This window comes from Canis lupus, chromosome 17, assembly GCF_048164855.1.
Source record: "Canis lupus baileyi chromosome 17, mCanLup2.hap1, whole genome shotgun sequence".
NCBI classification, from domain to species: Eukaryota; Metazoa; Chordata; class Mammalia; order Carnivora; family Canidae; genus Canis; species Canis lupus.
In genome coordinates, this window is record NC_132854.1 from 780,523 (window position 1) to 800,458 (window position 19,936).

General features: G+C 47.5%; 1 protein-coding gene and 1 long non-coding RNA gene across 2 annotated transcripts in view; one reads left to right on the top strand and one right to left on the bottom strand.

Moving 5' to 3' along the window:
• Positions 1-19,916, bottom strand: part of CUL4A (cullin 4A) — a 42,848-nt gene extending 22,932 nt beyond the window's left edge. The window contains exons 1-7 of the mRNA XM_072782309.1: positions 19,734-19,916; positions 19,106-19,221; positions 10,903-11,007; positions 5,406-5,474; positions 4,136-4,209; positions 1,480-1,642; positions 963-1,052 (exon numbers count right to left, since the gene is read on the bottom strand). Of these exons, the coding sequence (XP_072638410.1) occupies positions 963-1,052; positions 1,480-1,642; positions 4,136-4,209; positions 5,406-5,474; positions 10,903-11,007; positions 19,106-19,221; positions 19,734-19,887 (771 nt within the window). The 5' untranslated portion in view covers positions 19,888-19,916. The remainder of the gene's footprint in view (positions 1-962; positions 1,053-1,479; positions 1,643-4,135; positions 4,210-5,405; positions 5,475-10,902; positions 11,008-19,105; positions 19,222-19,733) is intronic.
• Positions 11,365-18,512, top strand: LOC140607800 (uncharacterized). The gene is made up of 3 exons (XR_012009708.1): positions 11,365-11,579; positions 15,134-15,255; positions 15,993-18,512. It is a non-coding gene; the product is annotated as an uncharacterized lncRNA (long non-coding RNA).
• Positions 19,917-19,936: the final 20 nt, after the last annotated feature.

Genomic DNA, 19,936 nt, shown 5'->3' on the forward strand with positions numbered 1-19,936 from the left:
GAGAGGCAGGATAAGTAGAAGCAGCTTTCCTTAAACTCAATTCTGGAGATCAAACTGACCTCTAGAATGAGGGATAGGGCAGCACTGGACTGGTGTGCCCTGCTCACAGGGAAGCTCTAGGGACAGCGCCATGGGTCCCTCCCATCACCGAGGCCCTGGGAGAACCTGGGTTAGAGGGTGCAGGCCTAACAGCATCCCCTGGCCCACAATGAGCAGAGGCGGCAAACACTAATTGTAAGATTGCAATGTTCATTTCAGGACACACAACAGCACAGATGCAGATCTCAAAATGCACTGTTTCCAGGGGCAAAGGGCATCCCTGCTGTCCCCTGACACAGAAAAGGCCCCAGGACATGGGTCTTCGGCCTTCTGACCTAGTGGTGGAGCAGAGCTGGGTACTCCCTCTCTAAAACCAGGATGGCAGAAGCAACAGTCGGTCCATCCTGTACAATGATGGGAGTGCCTGGGGGAGAAAGGGTGCGAGGAACTTCCTCCAGTCCCTGCTCATTAACTTCTGGAACCGGTTACCAAAATTTTGGGTTCATCTTACTATTTCATGTTTTTTTTTTTCATGTGGTTTCCTGGATAGTTTTCAATGCCTCACAAAGATGGAAGGTTTGGGGTGTGTCTGTCTTCTCTATCTGAGATTTACCTTCTATCCTCTTGCTTCAACTTGAGCTACTTTACACATTTTAGAAGCTACCTTACTGTTTTTTTTTTTTTTAACTGGGGGGAAAGGGGGGGAGAACAACACACAGAAATAAAATTTTTTAAGTTAAAAGAAAGAAATTAAATCTTGACTGTAGTAAGAATGAAGTTTGTCATTGAGAATTTCAGCTAGATTGTGGCTTTCAGAAAATTTGTAATAAAATGTTTACATGGAAAGACAGATTTTTAGAAATTACACTTAAATGCACACCTATTAAGAAATAAAGTGATTCAGAAGTACTTCCTTGTCTCACCTCTCTTTCTTGCATTAATCTCTGGCCTTCTGCAGCATATAAACAATTAGTTTCTTCCAAAAACTTCAGTTCAAATGAATCTTTATATACCTAAAAAATGAACAAAGTTATTGATCAGTTATAGTACAAAAATAGGCCTAAAAATGTGCTGATACATCAATGATTTCCAGGGATCCCAGCTGCAGGGACCTGCCCGGACACACGGCCTGGACATGCCCCTCCTCCAGAGGCCAGGGCAGGAAACCTGATGCTTTCCTGAGGGTGCTGCAGGCCCTCATCCCCTCCCAGGAGCTCCGGGTCTATGTCTTAAGAGCTCTTTCCTTTGTGGCTCCTAATGTAGCACTAGCTGGAAAGTCATTCCCCCTGCACGTATTCAACATTTTTTGAGGTCATATTTTGCATTTAAGTCTTTCATACATCCATTTATTTTGGTGTAAGTGATTAAGCAAGGATCCAAGTTCTTTCTTCTTATGGACTATTAGGAATTACTGATAACGTTTAGGGCAGGAGGCATTACCTGAAGGTCGGACAGCATACTCAGCAGACTTCTCAATAAACTACGATCCACTGCTTCACCATTTCTTTCTCGTTCAATTAATAGCAGAATTCCGTCAATGCTTTTGCTTTGAACCATTTTATCACTAATGATATGGTTTCTAAAAAGTTCCAATCCCATATCCCTGTACAAACAGTAAAAACAAAACTATATTTTAGTTTTACTTTTTAGAAGTTCTAGCTAAAGCTACAAGTTACACTGTTGACTCATCCCAAAACCATTGATCTGCTAACTCTCTAAACCTATGTGTCAAGTATTCCTTTGTTGTGTTTTCCATTTTCGGCCAAACTGCCGTGTTCGGTGCTTCCTGGGGTGGGTCAGGCATGCCACCAAGAAGCACATCGTCTCGCAGATGCTGGGGGTTCACACCCTTCTTCCAGAGGTGGGACTTAGGCATCTCCACCCACCTAGCCCCCAGTCCTTTCCTTTTCTATCTCTGGTCCCTACCCCGGCACCTGGTCCTCTCCTCTATGTGGTCCTTTCCACTGGTGAACGGAATATGAAATATGACTTGAGGAGTCCGTCATCCTCCCTTGGCTTGTTGCCTGAAGAGTTCCAGAGGACATACAGCTGTTGATTAATGTGCACAGAAACCACGGGGTAATAGGTACGTGCTCTGTTCAAATGCCTCCACAAGTCTCTTAGGACCAAATACTGAGTAGGCAGACAAAACCCAGCTGCCCAAGCATCTCTTGTGGCAAGCAGTATGCAGGTGAGCATGGGTTCTGGGAACCCTGTCTGTGATGAACCCTGCCCTCCTACATCATATACCACAGTAGGCCTTTCCTATTCCCTGTAGGAGCTGCAGGCCTGGGCGTTCTGCACACTCCAATGACACATCAGCCAAATGCATGGGCTAGCCACGCAGGCTTAGGCTGGCTGCCTGCATCTGAATTCTGCCCACACCCTTTGGTTGAAGTGCCTCTGAGTTCCTGCCCATGCTTCCTTAACTGTAAATGGCAGGACACATGCCATCTTACACCTGTAAAGCCCTTCCACACCAGGCCAGGCAGGTAGCCCATGTGGTGTGTATGAAGCGTTCACTGTCCACTCCAATCCACCTGCTATACTGTTGCTAGACTCTTCTTTCTAACATCTAAATCTCACCGCTCCCCACCACTGGCCATCAGGATGTCCCTCGGGCTCGTGTCCCTGCCCTCCCCCACAAACAGCTCGCCCTGGGCAGCTCCCATTTCCACACAAGCAGTACTTTGAATGTACTACTTCCTTTTCTCTACTACCACCTCTTTCTACCTCAGCATTCCTGCTCATTCAGTGAAGTGCAGGCCTGGGCTATGGCTGACTCCCACCCTGTGCTGCCTGGGGTGTTCCTCACGCACTAGTGCTGAGTCTCATCGGGCTGCACCATCCTGCTCCTCTTTTCTGCCTGAGGCCAGTATTGTCTACGCTCTAAGTGGTGTTTATGGTTTCTATGACAGGTTACATTAGGAGCTCTGTTTATGAACTGTTCAGACTGGGCAGCCCAACAACCTGTGAACAGCAAATTATGGAACTCTGCCTCAGTTTCTCCACCTCCCCTCTAGAGCTGTACTGCAGATTCGGTAAACCGGTAGGTGCTAAACCTCCTAGAATGGTGCCAGCCACAGACTAGCAGCCCTGCAATTCACTGTTGTCCCCAGTTACAGCATGCTTATCGTTTCTTTGAACAAAGGCCACCCTCTGTGCCAGGCCAGCTGGCTGCAGGTGCATGTGTGCACCTAGCACAACACATACAGGAGTAGAGTCCAGAGAGCAAGGAGGAGCAGGGGGGATGTGCTACCAAGGAAGGGGAGACTCTCAGGAAGGAACGTCCAGAGCGGCACAGCTGGGTAATAGAAAATACAGATGAAGTATCTGTGGCATCTTGTAACCAGGGCTCACCAACATCTTAGGAAGAGCACTTTCATGCCTTAGTTCAGACAGAACATTTGCTAAGGAAACTGTAAAAAGCAAGCCACTTTTTAAAGAACTTGGGTTTAAAGGAATTGGGAGAATGAAATTCTTTATCAACAGAGCCCGGGAGGAGCCCAGAGATGACATGAGGGGTAAGTCTCATCAGGTCAGGTAGGGCCTTGCAGAGGCAGCAGCAGGCAGGTAGAGTGCACATAGCATGGTGAGTTCCTAATCCACACCATTCCTGAAAGATGTCACACGATACATGGGCATACTGAAAGGAGGTCTCTGCGGTTGGTCAGCAGGATGGGGAGGCATGGGGGGCTTCAGGACTCCTGGTCATGACCTTACCAGTCTCCGTCTTCCTCAGAGCTTCACGCGAGCACTGGTTGGAACCAGCTGCCTGAGGGCAACTGAGTGCCTTGGCCTCTCCTCCCCCCAGCAAAGGTGAGCAGCATGCTGTTGGCTCTGGATGGCCCAGTTACAGAAATGGGCCTCCCCACAAAGCTGCCATGCTTGCCCACCACCTCCACTGTGACACTCAGTGCAAGCTGGCCAGTGTGCGCAAAGGGGCGTCTGTGTGTGGCATGCCCCGGCTCCGCCTCCAGGGCTAATAAAGTCCACCTGGGTCTGGATATGTGCGCTGGTGATTTTGGCTAACATAAAGGACCACAGACAAAGGGCAGCAGACCTAGTAGTTAGCTCTACTAACTAGGACACTCACCAGATAGAAGGAAGCATGGAATTCTGAAGTACGTAAGTGCGATCCAAAAACAGGAAAATACTTCTGATCATGATCTGGCAATCAGAAAAGCATTTATTTATGTAACCTACTAACTAATCAACATCAGGCCTTCTAGACCGTAACTACGGTAGCTGTTTCAAATCCGACAACTACTGTTTCCTCATGATGCTCCCCACCAATGCCTTCAGGATTCATTTTTTTCCCAAAATTTAAGTGTTCCTTTGATGTTTGACTTTTACCTCTTTTATCCAGAAAATCTGATTAGAGGGATTTTAAACTATTTAATAACCTAAAGTATACCTTTGAAATCTGGTTATCTCCTGACTGATGTGGTAAATCTCACGGGCCTAAAAAGATACTTTAATCTTTGTAAACAATTAAATTTTGTTATGTTGGCACGAGGCTCTTGGCCATGTGTTTGACTCTCCTTTGTAAGCAGAGCGTGGAGGACACAGGATGACCAGCCACCTGTGAGTCTCCTCTCATGGAAGCTACCAGACTTGTGAACAAAAAGCCTTCCAATAGACGGTCATCTATTCTGTCCATCTACCAGGTACCTGATCCAGAAAAGAGGCTCTTTCATTGTCTCCTATTTACCTCAATTAGGAAACAAAAGAATTCCACCTATTTAGCAAAGCTACTGATACCATGTTTTCTTTCACTAACCTTCAGGCCACACTAAAATGTCATACTTTGAATCAATACCTCTACAAAGTCTAAGACTTTGGTTGTCCAGTTACAGTAAAAACTTGGAAATCAGGCTTGGCTGCCAGGCAGAAACTGGGATTGAGGACAACTTTAGAGACCCATTCAAGAATTAGCTCAAGTACCAGATGTCAGTTGGTTTGAAGGTCAAGTTAGCAGCCAGCCCCAATCCAGAAATGCAGCATTCATACGCTACTTTGCTCTGCTCTTTTGTTCATTTATGTTGAGGTGGATGGCAGCATTTGACCCTAGACAGACCTTCCCTATCTCAGCCCATGGTCTGGCCTACACTGACCATAAGTGGGTAAGGAAAGGTAGATGAGGCTATGCTTTGATTAAAAAGAAAATAGAAAGATGTCTGGATGAAAAGGGGCACACTCTCCCAGCCACTCCACCTCTCTTCTGCTCAGCTACACCAGCGGGTGAAAAGGACCAAGAGGACGTATGTAGGGGAGACCAGACACCAGAGCAGGGCCAATGAGGGCTCCAGAACAGCACATCATATCTAAGACTAGGGTTCGCAGAAAAGAATCAAGACACTTACCATTTGTCTGCAATGATCTTGCCAGCATGTGTTAATCTTCTTTAAAAATAAAACACTATCTAGTGAGTCTGTGCAGATCTGCTAAGGAAAAGTCGACAGATGTTGGCTGATTTAATTCCTGTACTTTCACCCCTTTAACTGCCACTCCTGACACAGAATGCTGCCTCTCCTTCAGCTGCCAGAGGACCCACATCCTGCATTTGTGATGAATGTGGCCGCATCCCCTGCAGAGCTCTGCTGGCTGAGCTAAGGCCCAGGTCACAGGCTTCGTGGGTCTGGGTGGTTGCACCTAGCATTCTCTCCCGCAGAGGGGGCAGAGTGCTGAGGAAGCAGGCCAACTGTTAAGAGCACCAGGGGGCTGGCAGCTGGAGGGAGGGGCTGACATTGAACTTTAGGGCCACAGTGAAAACTGATGGGAAATCTCATTCATGCACCAAATCAGAAACATTCTCAGCTTGATAACTGACTTTTTTTTTTTTTTTAAAGGCTCAAAATACTGCTTATAGAAAAAAGAAACCCCATTTTGGACTCCTAGAGCAAACCACAGCCCAATGCCTGGAGCACGGCCTTCACAGGTATGCTTAGCCATGCTCACAGGTGTCTGCACACTGTTTCCTGGCTGACAAAGCACTCTTCATGTGTGTGTTCCTCAGTCTTCCCAGCTGTGTGATGTAGATGTCGCGCCCTCTGTGCAGAGAACGCAGCTGCTCAGGTTTCCTCAGCTTTGGTCCCTGTCGCCCTAGCTCTAGAACCCTGGGCCAGTGATTGAGATTCCCTTGGCCTCAGTCTCCTCAGAGTGGGTGTGAGATTAGACATAAAATCCACAGCATGGAGGAGAAAAGGCCCATGGCCAGCATGTGACATGTAAAATCAGACAGGCACTGGAGTCTTCAGGCAGCAGGGAGGTCTGGGGAGGGTGGGACACAGCCAGGACTCTGAGGAGAGGACAGAAGGTCAGGAGAGCCACGGGGGGACTAAGCAGCACACCTGCATCCTTGTCACACTAGTAAGGCTAGCTGCCCACAACCACAGTGGCCCGGGCCAAACAACATACTTTTCTCTTGAGGCTTTGCTAATAAAACACAGTAAGTCCTAGCAAAGGCCTACTAGAGTTCAGTGGTTGACACACTATTTTAGAAGAACTATTTTACAGTTGCTCAATGGTCTATGATGTTAGAACCTTATGTAGATAGTCTGATAAATCACAGGAGGAATCACAACCACATCTACACAGGCATCACAGCAGCAAGGACGCAGCAGCTCTGGTACCCAGTGCTGGGCACAAGCTACTTACTGTGTGGCCCGCACCCTGGCAAGTCTCCATGGGCGGTTTGCACCAGCTGGGGCCAAGCTGTCAGATGGTGAAGCTGCCCAGGTGAGAAACACACCAGCCAATCTGATGGCACTGGGCAGCCCAGGTGCTAAAGCTAAGCAGGCAGCGCTCTGCCCAGTGCAGGGTTTCCCGGGGAGACAAAGGTCCTGCGTGCAGGGCTCACTAATGAGAGATGCTTCTCCTTAAATAGTTGGGTGAAGTCAGTAACTTCTGGCCATTTCCCACAGAAAACAGTACGGGGTGGTCAGCTGGTCCAAATTGGGTGGCAGGCACTGAGCTTCAGCCCTCTACGTATCTATATCTAGAGCCTCACATGAGCACCATCGGGACATATAACACAGCGGTGCTGAAAGCTTGTCCAGGGCTTGCTCTTCACAGGATCCCAACACTGTCCCCTTCTGCCTGGAGAAGGGCCAGACCCAGGTGAGGGTTCAAGCAATCTACTGAGAGGAGTCACACACAAGTCTTCAAACAGCAAACAAACACACAGTGGCAAAATGGTAACACACCATGGAAACAACTACACATACGTATGATCACAAAGATTAAACAAACAGAGTAAGAAACCAGAAAGACGGTGCTTCCACTGTAGTAGAGAAGTGACAGCCTCTATTTGTGTCCATGTTTCCTAAAGCAGGTTATTCTGCCCCTAATCCAGTGAGGATGGCAGCTGAGCAGCCCCCACAGCAGCAGACAGAGCAGGACAACTATCCCATTCCACAGAATGGTAGTGGCTGCCATCACGGACAGCCCTCACCCAAATCAGGTCTCCCTGTGATGGCAGAGAAGGACATTTTCCCTCATAATAGTGACCAAGGCTCACAGTTTAAGCTATTTAATTCTTGCCTCCATGAAGCCCACCATATTGGCCTCTGAACCGTAGCACCAACTTGGGGCTGCATACCAGCTCTGCAGCCTGGGGCCTTCTGGCCAACAAAGCCGGTACTGGGAGAGCACACACAGCCCCCTGCCAGCAAGGACTCTGCACACTGACTACACACCATAACTGTGAGCACAGAGGGTCTTCATAAAGATATCCAATGCCTGCTATCATCTGTGGGGTAGGAAGACAGGAAATTGTGAAGCTGCCAGGTACCTCCAAGAGCAAAAGCTGCTGTTCTTCGATGCATCTGTCTGCTCTGTGGCCTGCGATGTTTCTGTGATGCCAGCATGGATGCCCCACAGGAGCCAGCTAGCCCTTTTGCAGCTAAACAAAGCTGTAATGCTACAAAGCTCCATCAGGGGAGGAAAGAGTAAATTCTGTGTGCAGTTTACTTGCAGGCTTCCATTCTGAAGAGACTCTGGTTTGCCATTTAGGAAGAGGCACTCATGAGTTGAACCCAGGCGCAGAGCAAGTCTCCTCTGCATCATGTGACACTTGGTATAGCACACGATGCTTCTGGCAGAGGTGTGGGTGTGCAGGAATAGCCTCGGTTTGGGGGAAAAGTCTATCTCCACTAGGAGGTAACTTATTTTGAAGGAACAGGTAAGTGTGGAATTCATCAAACATGTGAACAGGGGAATAGATTCAGTACCCTAAGATTTGGCCCCCAAGGAGCCCACAGTCTACCTGAGCACCCTTCCCATTGGCCTCAAGAACAGCATGCAGTCAGGATGTAGGAGGGAGTAGTCCTGGAATCTTAGAAAGGAGCCGAACACGAAATACAAGAACACCCCAGGGACAAAGGAAACTCGAACATGCTTACCCTGGAATATTCCTGCCAAGTGTCCCCTTATCACCCATCCCTCCCACAGGGCACAGTATCTCCTCTGCACAGACTGGCTGCCTGGTCCCCACCATGTTTCATAAACACGTACCTCTGTGTTCCCATCAGTCCTCCCAGGGTTTAAACTCTCAACGGCCAGAAGCTTCCTGTACTCCTCTATGCCGTCAGGGCCTCGGCCTACCGGGAACGTACTGCACACTGGCCAAAGAATGCTGCCTCTGGCCTCCCTTATCCCCTGTCTCATTCTTCCCAAGGCACTGCCAAGCACAATCGAACTGCACTGGATTCTCACTCCAAACCTGTGAGGGCTCGCAGATGCTTGCAGATTGAGACCCAAACTCTTCAGGGTACACACAAAGGTTCAAATCCAAGCCGTGACTCAGAATTACGGTCTCAAACTCTAGAAGTTCTCCCAGGTTCCAGCCATGCCAAACCCCGCAGCTCCAGGTTTTCACGAGCTCACTCCCTCTCTGGCCAGCTACACCTTACCCATCCTCTCTAATGCCATGGGGCATTATCTCCTCCAGGAAGTTCTGCTTCAGCTGCTTCCTACTTCCCTAATAAAGACATACGAGAGTGTCTTTTTATCTTTTTTTTTCTTTGATGAGATACATCGTCATTTCCATAACCATGGTTTATCATGGCATCGAGGACATGCGCCATGCCCCCTGCCACTGTCACAGGACTGTGACAATCTGGAGGGCAGAGGAGGCATGTCTGGTAGGGTCTAGACAGGGAGTAAGTACCTGCTGAATAAGTGAATTTACAAACGCATTCGTGTAACCCACAAGGTAGGATTAACTGGCAGGAAGACAATCTTACCAAGTAGTCAAGAAGTTGTCTCTGAGTACGCTGGGACAACCACATGAAGAATAATCACACCAGCTTACCCTTACACGTGCCTGTCTGGGAACGAGAACTGGGGGGCCTGCTGGCGACCTCCTGGAAGCCTGGAAGTCAGACTACTCTTCAGATGCCAGCATCCTGACTGGGACTCCTGAGCTGTGGCACTGAGGCAGAAGGGGTGCACTGGAGACGTGGTACAAGCTGGCTCTCTTCCAAAGGTCCAACAGCATCCCAAAGGGCAGAGCTCTGCCGGAAAATACTGTGGAGCCATGGTTACAGACACCAATTCAATAGAATCACAGTGGACTCTGCTCACCCATTTATGGGGAGACCCCTTGCTCTAGGCCACAGGGGCTTCATGGCCGTAATCCAGGGCCTTGATACTAGGCAGCAGAGATGGTGCGGCTGCCCCAAGGGATTTCAACAAGCTCTGAATGGCTCCATTTCTCAAGTTGAGGGTAACAGAGCAGAAAAGATTCCTTCAGCTAGAAAAAAAGTCCTGAATCAAAAAGGCTCCAACTACCTAATTCCACAAATGAAGAAAGAGACTCAGCCTGCAATCTTAAACTCATTTTTTAGTTCCCACCCTGGGGCAGCGGACGCCATAATAATGGGAAGGCTGGAGAGGCAGGCTGAAGCCAGATGGCATAGGACTGCTGGATCTAAGGAGCTCTGTTTCCCTGACAGACACTGGCCCTAAAGGGTGTCCTGGCCATACCATAAGGTGCCCTCGCCAGTAACTCCCTCCCTCAACCCTGTGAACACAAGCGTTCCATCATAGAAGAGCATCTCAGCAGAGAGGGTCCTCCTCCAGTTCGCTCAGAAGAAGCAAATAACCATGTTGCCCGGGCAGCCCGGGTGGCTCAGTGGTTTAGCGCCGCCTTCAGCCCAGGGCATGATCCTGGAGACCCGGGATCGAGTCCCACATCAGGCTCCCTGCATGGGGCCTGCTTCTCCCTCTGCCTATGTCTCTGCCTCTCTCTGTCTCTCATGAATAAATAAAAATCTTAAAAAAAAAAAATAATAACCATGTTGCCCAAGAAGAGGCCTCACTGCAAGAAGTCAAGGGCAGCCTCTGGGGGCTGAGAGCAATGGAGGAAGAGCGGCTCTGCCATCCCTGTGGCGAGACCCCGGTTGGCTGGTCCTGTGCTGCCAGCTAGACCCTGAGCCAGGACTCTCTACCCACATGGCCGAGCCTACAGTGGGTGCTGGTTTACGCAGCCAAGTCAGTAGGCATTTGTTACACATCAAAGAAAATAAAGAGAGATGGTTTTTTACAAGACACAAGGATGACAGAATAAAATTAAGACACTTTTCAGAACTTTTCCTAAATACTGGAACCAGATTCAATAAATGGACACTCTTTTACTTTAATCAAATAAGTGATTTAAAAAGTAAAAACTCCACTTAAAAAAAAATTCTTATACTAGGTCATATGAAACAAATGTTAGGCTTTGTTCTATAAATAAATGGGCATGTTGAAAGCTGTTGTTTTAATTTTAAGGATACCCATTAGTTCTTTATCCTATTAATGTTCATTCTCAAAGGATTTATGTAACGAATAGAAACTCATGAGCCAAAAAAAAGGATATTCTCTGAACTGAAGGATCTGTGCTTGGACATGATCTTCACAGACCTGGCGCAGCTGTTTGTAGAGTGTTGGGGAAACTTTGTGAGAACAGAGATTTTCAACAGCCTAAAAACAAAAGGAACAAGTGAATTATTCACCAGGAACAACAAATTAGTTCTTTAGAAAGACGTGTGTGTATACACAGTTAAAATCACAATCATCACAGAGGCACCCCTCCTCTGCCATACCTATGTAACCTACAAATAGTTACCTTAAGTTTGAAGTGATTATTGTCTGACCCCCAGGATCAGGGTTTGGGAGGATGGGAACAACAGTGGAGTCGAACACGGACTTGACAGCACACCTATGACAGTCATGACAGCCACGTGGTGTGGAGGCACATGTGAGCATCTACAATGCAGCAATCTCTCTAATCTCTCAACCTGGCCACATGCCAGTCCCCAGTCACCCGGGGACTCCGAAACTAATGTGGATGCTCCCATTCATTTGTCAGAGGTGGAGGACGCAGGAAGGGTGTTAAGCGTTTCCCTTGATGATTATAACATGCAGCCCGAGCATGAAATCCCTGCCCGACCCTCAGTGACCACCTTCTAAACAGGTGGGGGAGCAGCAGGGCTGCTCCCCAGTTTCTGCCCACGGCCAGCCAAGGAAAAATTGCGAATGCCAAGGTGACACAGGTAAGTTGTATTCTTTCTTATTTATTTTTCTTCAGGCTACATGTGTAATTAAGTTTATCTTAAATTAATGAAGAAACAAGTTTTTCTGGCAGAAACATTTTTCTTAAAATATTTTTATCCACATCAAAAAATATTTATATATTTTCACCAATTCTAACAAATTTCTTTCCAAATTTCATGTACAAAACCAGCAACTCATTCAATCCAAATGAGATACTAAAAACAAATGTAGGTTTTTCTACTGACTAGTTTTGAATCACTTAAAAAAAAATGGGGGATACATGGCCTGGAAACCTTTTTAGTATTTGAATTTAACTCACACTATATTCCTGAGAAAATAAAGATAACTTAAACTTTTATAAAACTATTTATGGTTAATAACCCTTAAAAGTATTAATAGTCCTTATACTTAAAAGTTACCATATATTAATCTGAGTTAAATACAGTAATCACTACCCTATAAAACATACACATGTTTACAAAAGGCTCAGGAAAGGATGAGATTAAAAATTACAACTTGTGTTTTAGCAGGTTTATCATCAGTAGAACACCACCACAGTAGGGACTTTCCCCTACATTTTGTTTTGCTATAGAAATAGGGCTCATCTACGCTGTGTTTAAATCCCGATTTCTTTCTCAAACTCTATAATTCCTTTACTTTGTAGTCCTGTCTTCATAATTAAGTCAAAGATCTATCCTTTCTTTCTTAAAAAAACCTACGATAACCTGATGACAATCCCACACACATAATGATCAGGAAATGTTTTTTAATGTAATACATGAAGAAAACTTATTTTCTTTGTAAAAATCAAGATAAACTTAGTATGTCCTTCATAGAAGGACATCTCATGGAAGGAAGGAAGCACTCTGAATGCTCTAATTCCTGAACCAGGAGTCAATGTCCTCAAAACAATCTTTCCCCAGTTGTGACATGCTGTCATTGTTGATTGTGTAACAGTTTCTCCTCTATGTCCTATTTGGACATACTGTGTACTTGAAGCAGATCTATTTTTTACCTAAAACTGAGAATCTGGGGGCCTCTTGAAACCACTAGGCAAGCCCAGGAGCAGCCAGGTTTGCTGTGGGTGCTGTCCCTTCTCTGAGTGTTCTGCTGAGTCACTGCTGGTGTCTTCATATTACAGGCACCAGGCAGAGGGCGGCCTTGCTTGCTCAGGGACCCTGGCACATGCTTCTGTCAGTTACAGCAGCACTACCACATACAAGTCCCCCTCCCCAAAGCAAGTTTGGGGATTGAGTCCTATTTGGGATTCAGAAATGCCTTCTCTGGCATATCAACTATTGAATCTGACCTGTCCGGGGATGGTGCCATTCCTGCTCGTAATTTAAGAGTCCTAGCAGAGAAGGAATTTGACTAATCCAGTGATTAGAGGTAGGCAAGCAGTACCTGTGTGAGGATGAAGTCGTTTCACTGGCTGCCACTTAGCCACGTGGAAGCTGCTCATCTGAACCGCCCACAGCCAGCTCTCTAATCTAAGCCCGCCAGGCCTCCACACCCAAGCCTTCCTGGCTGTGTCAGGACAAACAAGCAGGGCAGTGTCAGATGCCTGTCATTTGCAGGGCCAAGCCCTCGACCCTGAGTGCACTTGTCCCTCGGGGGTGGGATACCCAACAGGATGTTAGAATGAACTGTGGGGTGGGGAGGAAGCACCACACCAAGGAAACAGGGCACAAGGTTCTGGAAGATGATCTGTTCCACGTAAAGGTCTTGAGAGCCAAAGCTGATCAGAGGGAACAAGGAGTAAAAGGTGCCACAGCGCAAGAAACCATAAAGGAGAAAACCAGGCTGGCACTAAGAACTATTTCTGTAGATGAAGGGAAAATCACTGCCCGAGGCCAACCCCTACAAAGAAAGGTGCACCAGCCAGGGCCCAATGGTAGGACCCACTTTGCAGCTGGACTGGCACCCTGCTCTCCTGACACATGGCCCAGAGTGGCAGGCAGCAGTGGTGGCAGCCCCATGTTCGGAATAACCCATCTAGAACATGGCCTCTACTCGATGGCAGGCCCACTGAGGGGTGATGGTCCCACCACCTGGGAAGAAGGCACTGCTGGGGCTCTACACCACCAGGTTCCTACCTACAAGAAATGGGTAAAGAACATCACAATTCAATCAGAACCCGGATCTGAGTGAGGAGATACAGTATGAGAGGGAAGTCACCCAGGAACGAGGCTTCCAGGAAAGTGAGTGCCAAAGGTGTGCGGTATCTACCAACCCTGACCGCACAGCAGACTCCCTGCCCCAGATGTTACAAGTAAATGACCTAGTGAAACGACTGATCCTACTGAGTGCTGGGACCACTGACTTATGCAGTCCTTTCTATTAAGCTGCACAGATTTGAGTTTGCATGTTCTCCTGGTTTTGAATAACTTAGGTACTAAGTTTACTGTTGATTTGTTTCATTTTTTTTTCTTAAAGATTTTATTTATTTATTCATGAGAGACAGAGAGACAGAGAGAGAGAGAGAGAGAGAGAGAGAGAGGCAGAGACACAGGCAGAGGGAGAAGCAGGCTCCATGCAGGGAGCCCAACGCGGGACTCGATCCTGGGACTCCAGGGTCAGGCCCTGGGCTGAAGGCGGCGCTAAACCACTGAGCCACTCAGGCTGCCCAATTTGTTTCATTCTCAAATTGGCCCATAAAATAATGTGTTTCTCTGTGTCTACTACTCTCCAGGCTTTTTCACTCTGTCTCATCCATTTAAGCCACCCTATTAACGCATTCAATACCTAAGTCCACATCTTCCTTCACTAAATTATCACCAGGCAGGAGGATTTCAGAGACATCAGTATGGCCATCCTCAGAACATCAAGTCACCCATGACAGTTCTGTTTCTGGGCATCAAAACTGCCTGAAATCAACACTTAACCCTTCTTGAAAATGTAGCCTTCAGCTTCCTGTTGTCTCATTATGCTGACAAGTGGGACTACAATGTATAGACAGGAGACATGAGAGAGGACCTTTCTTCCACAGGAAGTGATTATAGGTACAAATCTGGGTTTGTAAAAACAGACTGAAGAGATCCGTGCACTCAAAATATTCTCCTCCCAGCACCAGCACCATGAGAGAGTGACTGCGGGCGGTGTCTATGTGTGTGTTTGTGAAGACTTTCTCATCAGCACACTTTGAACCTCCCTCTCCACTAAATAAAAACAGAGTAACAGAGAAAACACAGGTGGACTGTCATGGACACACTGAAGCTCCAGGCAGGCCTCCTGCAGTGTCCAAACAGGCAAGGGACACTGTGATGGGGAGATGGGAAGACTAATCAACATCAAACTATCCTGAAAACTTTCTCAAAAAAACCAAAAACAAACAAAACCCTCAAAACACTTTTGCACTTTGCTAAAAAAATTGCTGCTTTCAGGCAAGATTCTTTGGCAAAGCATATACCACAGCACCTGAGCAAAAACTTAAGACTTTACTTTGAAACGAGTCAAAAGCACAGCCTACTTTATCACAGATCAGGATAAAGCAAGCAGTCAGTAACTACGCAATGACGTCACTTACTATTTCTATCCCGTTTGTTTCCAAAAGATCTGAGCTGTTGACTGCATAGTCCTGTCCTTGAACTCTGCTGGGTGAGTCCCCATGAGTGGACAAGAGCCACTTCCCAGGCCCCTTCCTCAATCACCTGACCCCGACTGGGCCCTTCTGAGGTAAGCACCCCTGGCCCTCAGGGTCTCAAGACACACACAGGGCCTTCACAATAATTTCTATGGTGACTATCGTAAGACATCCTGCAGGCTAATAGGTATGGCAAAATCATTCTACTAAGAAAAATCGTGGGCAATTGATACCAGATAGTCAAACCTCCAGGAAAAGGGGCATAATAAGCCCTAGCTGCAAGATATAATCTTTTATTAAACTAAAAACCTATGAGAGTTTAGACATTTGATGAAACTCCCGCTTCTGGTCAAGATTAAATAAAGGGACTAGACTAGCTCTTCTGCCTGAATTAACCAAAAACCATTCAAAATATACGAGGGGTGCCTGGGTGGCTCAGTCAGTTAGGCATCCAACTATATTGATTTTGGTTCAGGTCATGATCTTAGGGTTGTGAGATCGAGCCTAGCATCAGGCTCTACAGTGCACGTGGAGTCTGCCTTCAGCTCAGGTCATGATCCTGAGGTCCTGGGACTGAGCCCCACGTTGGGTTCCCTGCTCAGTAGGGAGTCTGCTTCTCCTTCTCCCTCTGCCCCTCCCCCTGCTTGTGCTCTCTTGGTGTCTCTCAAATAAATAAATCTTAAAACAAAAACAAAAACAAAAAAACAAAAAAACCCAAAAACAAAAAACCAGTTTTCAAAACACTGCACATTGGCCTATGGAAGACAAAGATCTCTGGGAGATGGGAAACAAGCCCCAACACTATGACTACCTACATCACTCTTTCCAGGCTGCAGAGCAGGTGCCTTGAGCTGAGGCTCAAGTCTCCAAGATGAAGGTCCAGAGGGAAGAGATGAGAGATGCATCTAGACAGGAGCTTGGAGATGAACGAGGAGCCCTCGTGGGTGCCCCTTGAGGATTCAGCAGAGCACTGACCTATATGTGAGGAAACGGTGAAGGCCAGGGAAAGAACCACCGAAAAAGTTTAGAGACAACAGTGTCTAGTGCCCAGAGAGAACCTGAAATAGCACATTTCCACAAGACATCAGGCACCTAATCTCATTCAGAAGATTGTCCCGCTCAATGGGGCTATTATTAACCCTGGACAAAATACTGCCCTAGTCCTAACAAATCTTAAAAGCAAGACTCTAAAAGATCAAACTGTTTCCAAATAATTTGTCTGCAATGAAGCTCAGAATATTTATAGAAATATAAAAATATCTATCGTAGTAATCAAAATTCATAATGTCTGATGATCAAAGATTATCCAACGGGTTAAGAAAAAACACACGACCCTTAGTGGGAAGAAAAAGCAGACAAATGTGGCCTGGAACTGACAGTAAAACAGCTATCATAAGTATATTCCCTATGTTTGGAAATTATGTAGTGACAAGGGAAGATACAGAAAAGATTCAAATTGAGCACCTGGACAGAAAACCAATGCACCAGAAAGAATTTCACCAGATGGCAGTCCTGGCAGATCAGACGTCACAGAAGATTAGTGAATCCAAAGAGATGAGTGACCTGAAGAGTTCTTTAGCCACTAAAGATATGTGCAGTTCACAAGCTCTCCACTAAGAAAGCCAAGATGGTTTCACTGGGAATTCTCTCAAACGTTTAAGGAAAAAAGAACACCAGTTCCATACAAACCCTTATAAGAAAGGAAAAAGAGGAAACATTTGCAACTCTGAGACAAATACACTACAAGAAAACAAGACAGCACTATTCTACGATCACAAATGCAAAAACTCATGAAATGTTAGCAAACTGAAACCAACAGTACATCAAAAATTCATACACCACTAGGCAAGTCAGATTTATCCAAGGACTGCTGGATGGTCTTACCAACTGAGACGTCAAACAATGCAAAGAACTAAAATAACAAAAGTCATATGATCATCTTAACAGTCATAAAAGAAGTCATCAAAATCCAACAGGTACTTCTGGTAATTTCTCAGCAAACTAGGAATGGAAAGGAGCTTCCTCAACCTGACAAATGGGTATTTTTAGAAAACAAAACAAAACAAAACACCACCAAAAAAATGCCCAACACTCAACATCATATTCAATGATGAAGGACCGAAGGCTTTTCCCACTAGGAGCAGGAGCTAAACAAGAGAGTGTGGGTTTACCACTTCTACTCACCACTGTTCTGGAGGTTCTGAGCAGTGCAGGGACACAAGACAGGAAATAAAAGGCATGCAGACTAGAAAGAAGTGAAACCACCTCTATTCATAGGTGATGTGATTGCTTAGGTAGAAAATCCCATGGAATCTACAAAAAGCTACTAGAAGCGAGGTCAGCAAGAGAGCAGGGTACTAGAGTGATACACAAAAAACAATTTCTATTTCTATATACTAGCAAGAACCAGAAATTAAAACTTATACCATACTACTGCTTGTAATACCACCAAACATACGAAACGCTTAAGAGTATTTCATAGAAGATGTACAAGACCTACACACCAGAACCAGAAATCCTTACTGAGAAATCAAGGAAAAGCAAACAAAGCTGTGCCGTGTCATCAGTTGGCACGCCTGGTACCATCAAGACATCAACGTTCCCCACATTAATCTAGAATTTGACACAATCCTAATCAAAATGCTAGTAGGCTTTATTTTTTAGAAATTGGCAAACATCATAAAATTCATACGGAAATACAAAAGAACAGTACATGTGTACTCAAGTGAATAAAATTCCTTAAAAAATCGGATAATACCAAGTGTTAGCAAGAACATAGAAAAACGGAGCTCTCACGTACTGCTGCCCAGATACAAGATGGTATAGCCATTTTGAAAACAGAAAATGTCCTAAAGTCAAATGTACACTTGCCTTATGACTCTGAGACTACTTCTAGATATTTACCCATGTCCACATGAGACTTATTCCTTCAGGTTCAGAACAGCTTTATTCCTACCAACTGCAAACTGTCAGTTATCCTGGTGAAAGGCTGTAGCTGTACTCCCCAGCAACAAAGAAACAAACTACTGGAACTGGGTGCAGACAACTGCCCCACACAGGTTCCACCGATGAGACTTAAACTGGTCCAACAGACCAACAGCAAGGAAGTCAGTGATCCGCCAGGACCAGGTCAGGAGAACGAACTCTTTGAAGTGATGTAAATATTCTAGGGATCCCTGGGTGGCGCAGCGGTTTGGCGCCTGCCTTTGGCCCAGGGCGCGATCCTGGAGACCCGGGATCGAATCCCACGTCGGGCTCCCGGTGCATGGAGCCTGCTTCTCCCTCTGCCTGTGTCTCTGCCTCTCTCTCTGTGTGTGTGACTATCATGAATAAATAAAAATTTTAAAAATGTTTTTAAAAAAATTCTGTATGTTACCATGATAACAGCATTTACACCTCAATGTAAGTTACTAAAGTACAGGTTCTATGCAAATTATGCCTCAAAAAGTCGATCAAAAAATATAAACTCATACAAAGTTATTACAAAGAAGGGATGGATGTCCACCAAAATGCCAATAGCGGTCTTCCTTGAGTGGCGGGAGTACAGGTGGTTTTAATTTATTTTTGTCCTTTTTTGTGATGTCCATAGTTCTTACAACAAACAGTTATGCAAACAGAAAGTTTTAATTCCAATGTCTTCATAGAAACGGAGGTATCTATCACACGGTCATGCAAAATGTAGGTGGTAGGTAACGCACTAATCAACGAATGCTATTCTCTGAAAACCAGTTATCAGGAAAACCGGTCTGCTGATCAACGGAATACGTAAAGTAATGCTCCTTTTCCACAATTACGTTGGAAACGGAACATCTTCGGACGTAACAAAATCCGTTTCCGCGTCTTAACCGCAACGATCGGAAAATAAAGAGGAGGAGGGCCGCGTGGCCGTGCGGCAGCGACGGGGGGGAAGAGCGCCCGCGCGGGGTCCGCCTCGGCCCTCACCTGGTACAGCTCCTCCAGGTTGTACCTGATGGACGTGCTGCTCTGGATGGCTCGCACCGCCTCGTGGAGCTTCTGCCAGGTGTCCTGAGTGTAGTTGTCCGGCAGCCGCGGTCTGTCTGCGGGGCGGGGGCGGGGCGGGTGAGGGTCGGCGCCCCCGTCGCGCCCACGATCACGCTCACGGGCCCGCAGCCCCCCCACTTCCCTTCCCGGAATGACCCAGTCCTGGGGGCCCCGGGCGCGGACCGGCCGCTGCGGGCCCCCGCTGCGTGGACGCCGGAGCCGGGACACAGCCGGGGCGCTTCCGGGGACCGGACACCCCTTCGCCGCCGCCCGCCAGGCGCCAGGCCCCAGGCCCCGGGACCCGGGACCCGCACTTCCGGCGGCCGGGGGCGCCCCCCCCCCCCGGGATTCCCTCTCCGTAGGACCGGCACTTCCGGCGGCCGGGAGCCCCCCCGTCCCTCCCCCCCCACCGGGAGCGGCACTTCCGGCGGCCGGAGGCGCCCCCTCCCCCCACCCCTGCGCCCCCCCGGGACCCCCTCTCCCCGGGACGGGCACTTCCGGCGGCCGGGGGCGCCCACCCCGCCCCGCCCCGCCCCGCCGCCCCGCCGCCCCGTCGCCCCGCACCCACCTCGGAAATTCTTGATGACGAGCTTCTTGGAGCCGCCGGCGCCGCCCGGCTTGGAGGCCACGGCGGCCGCGGCCAGGGACGCGGGCTTGGTGAGGCCGTTGGTGTGCCCGACCAGCGCCGACAGGGCGCCCTTCCTGGGGGTCTCGTCGGCCATGGCGGCGGCCGGGAAGCAGCGGGCGCCCCGCCCCGTCCCGCCTCCCCGG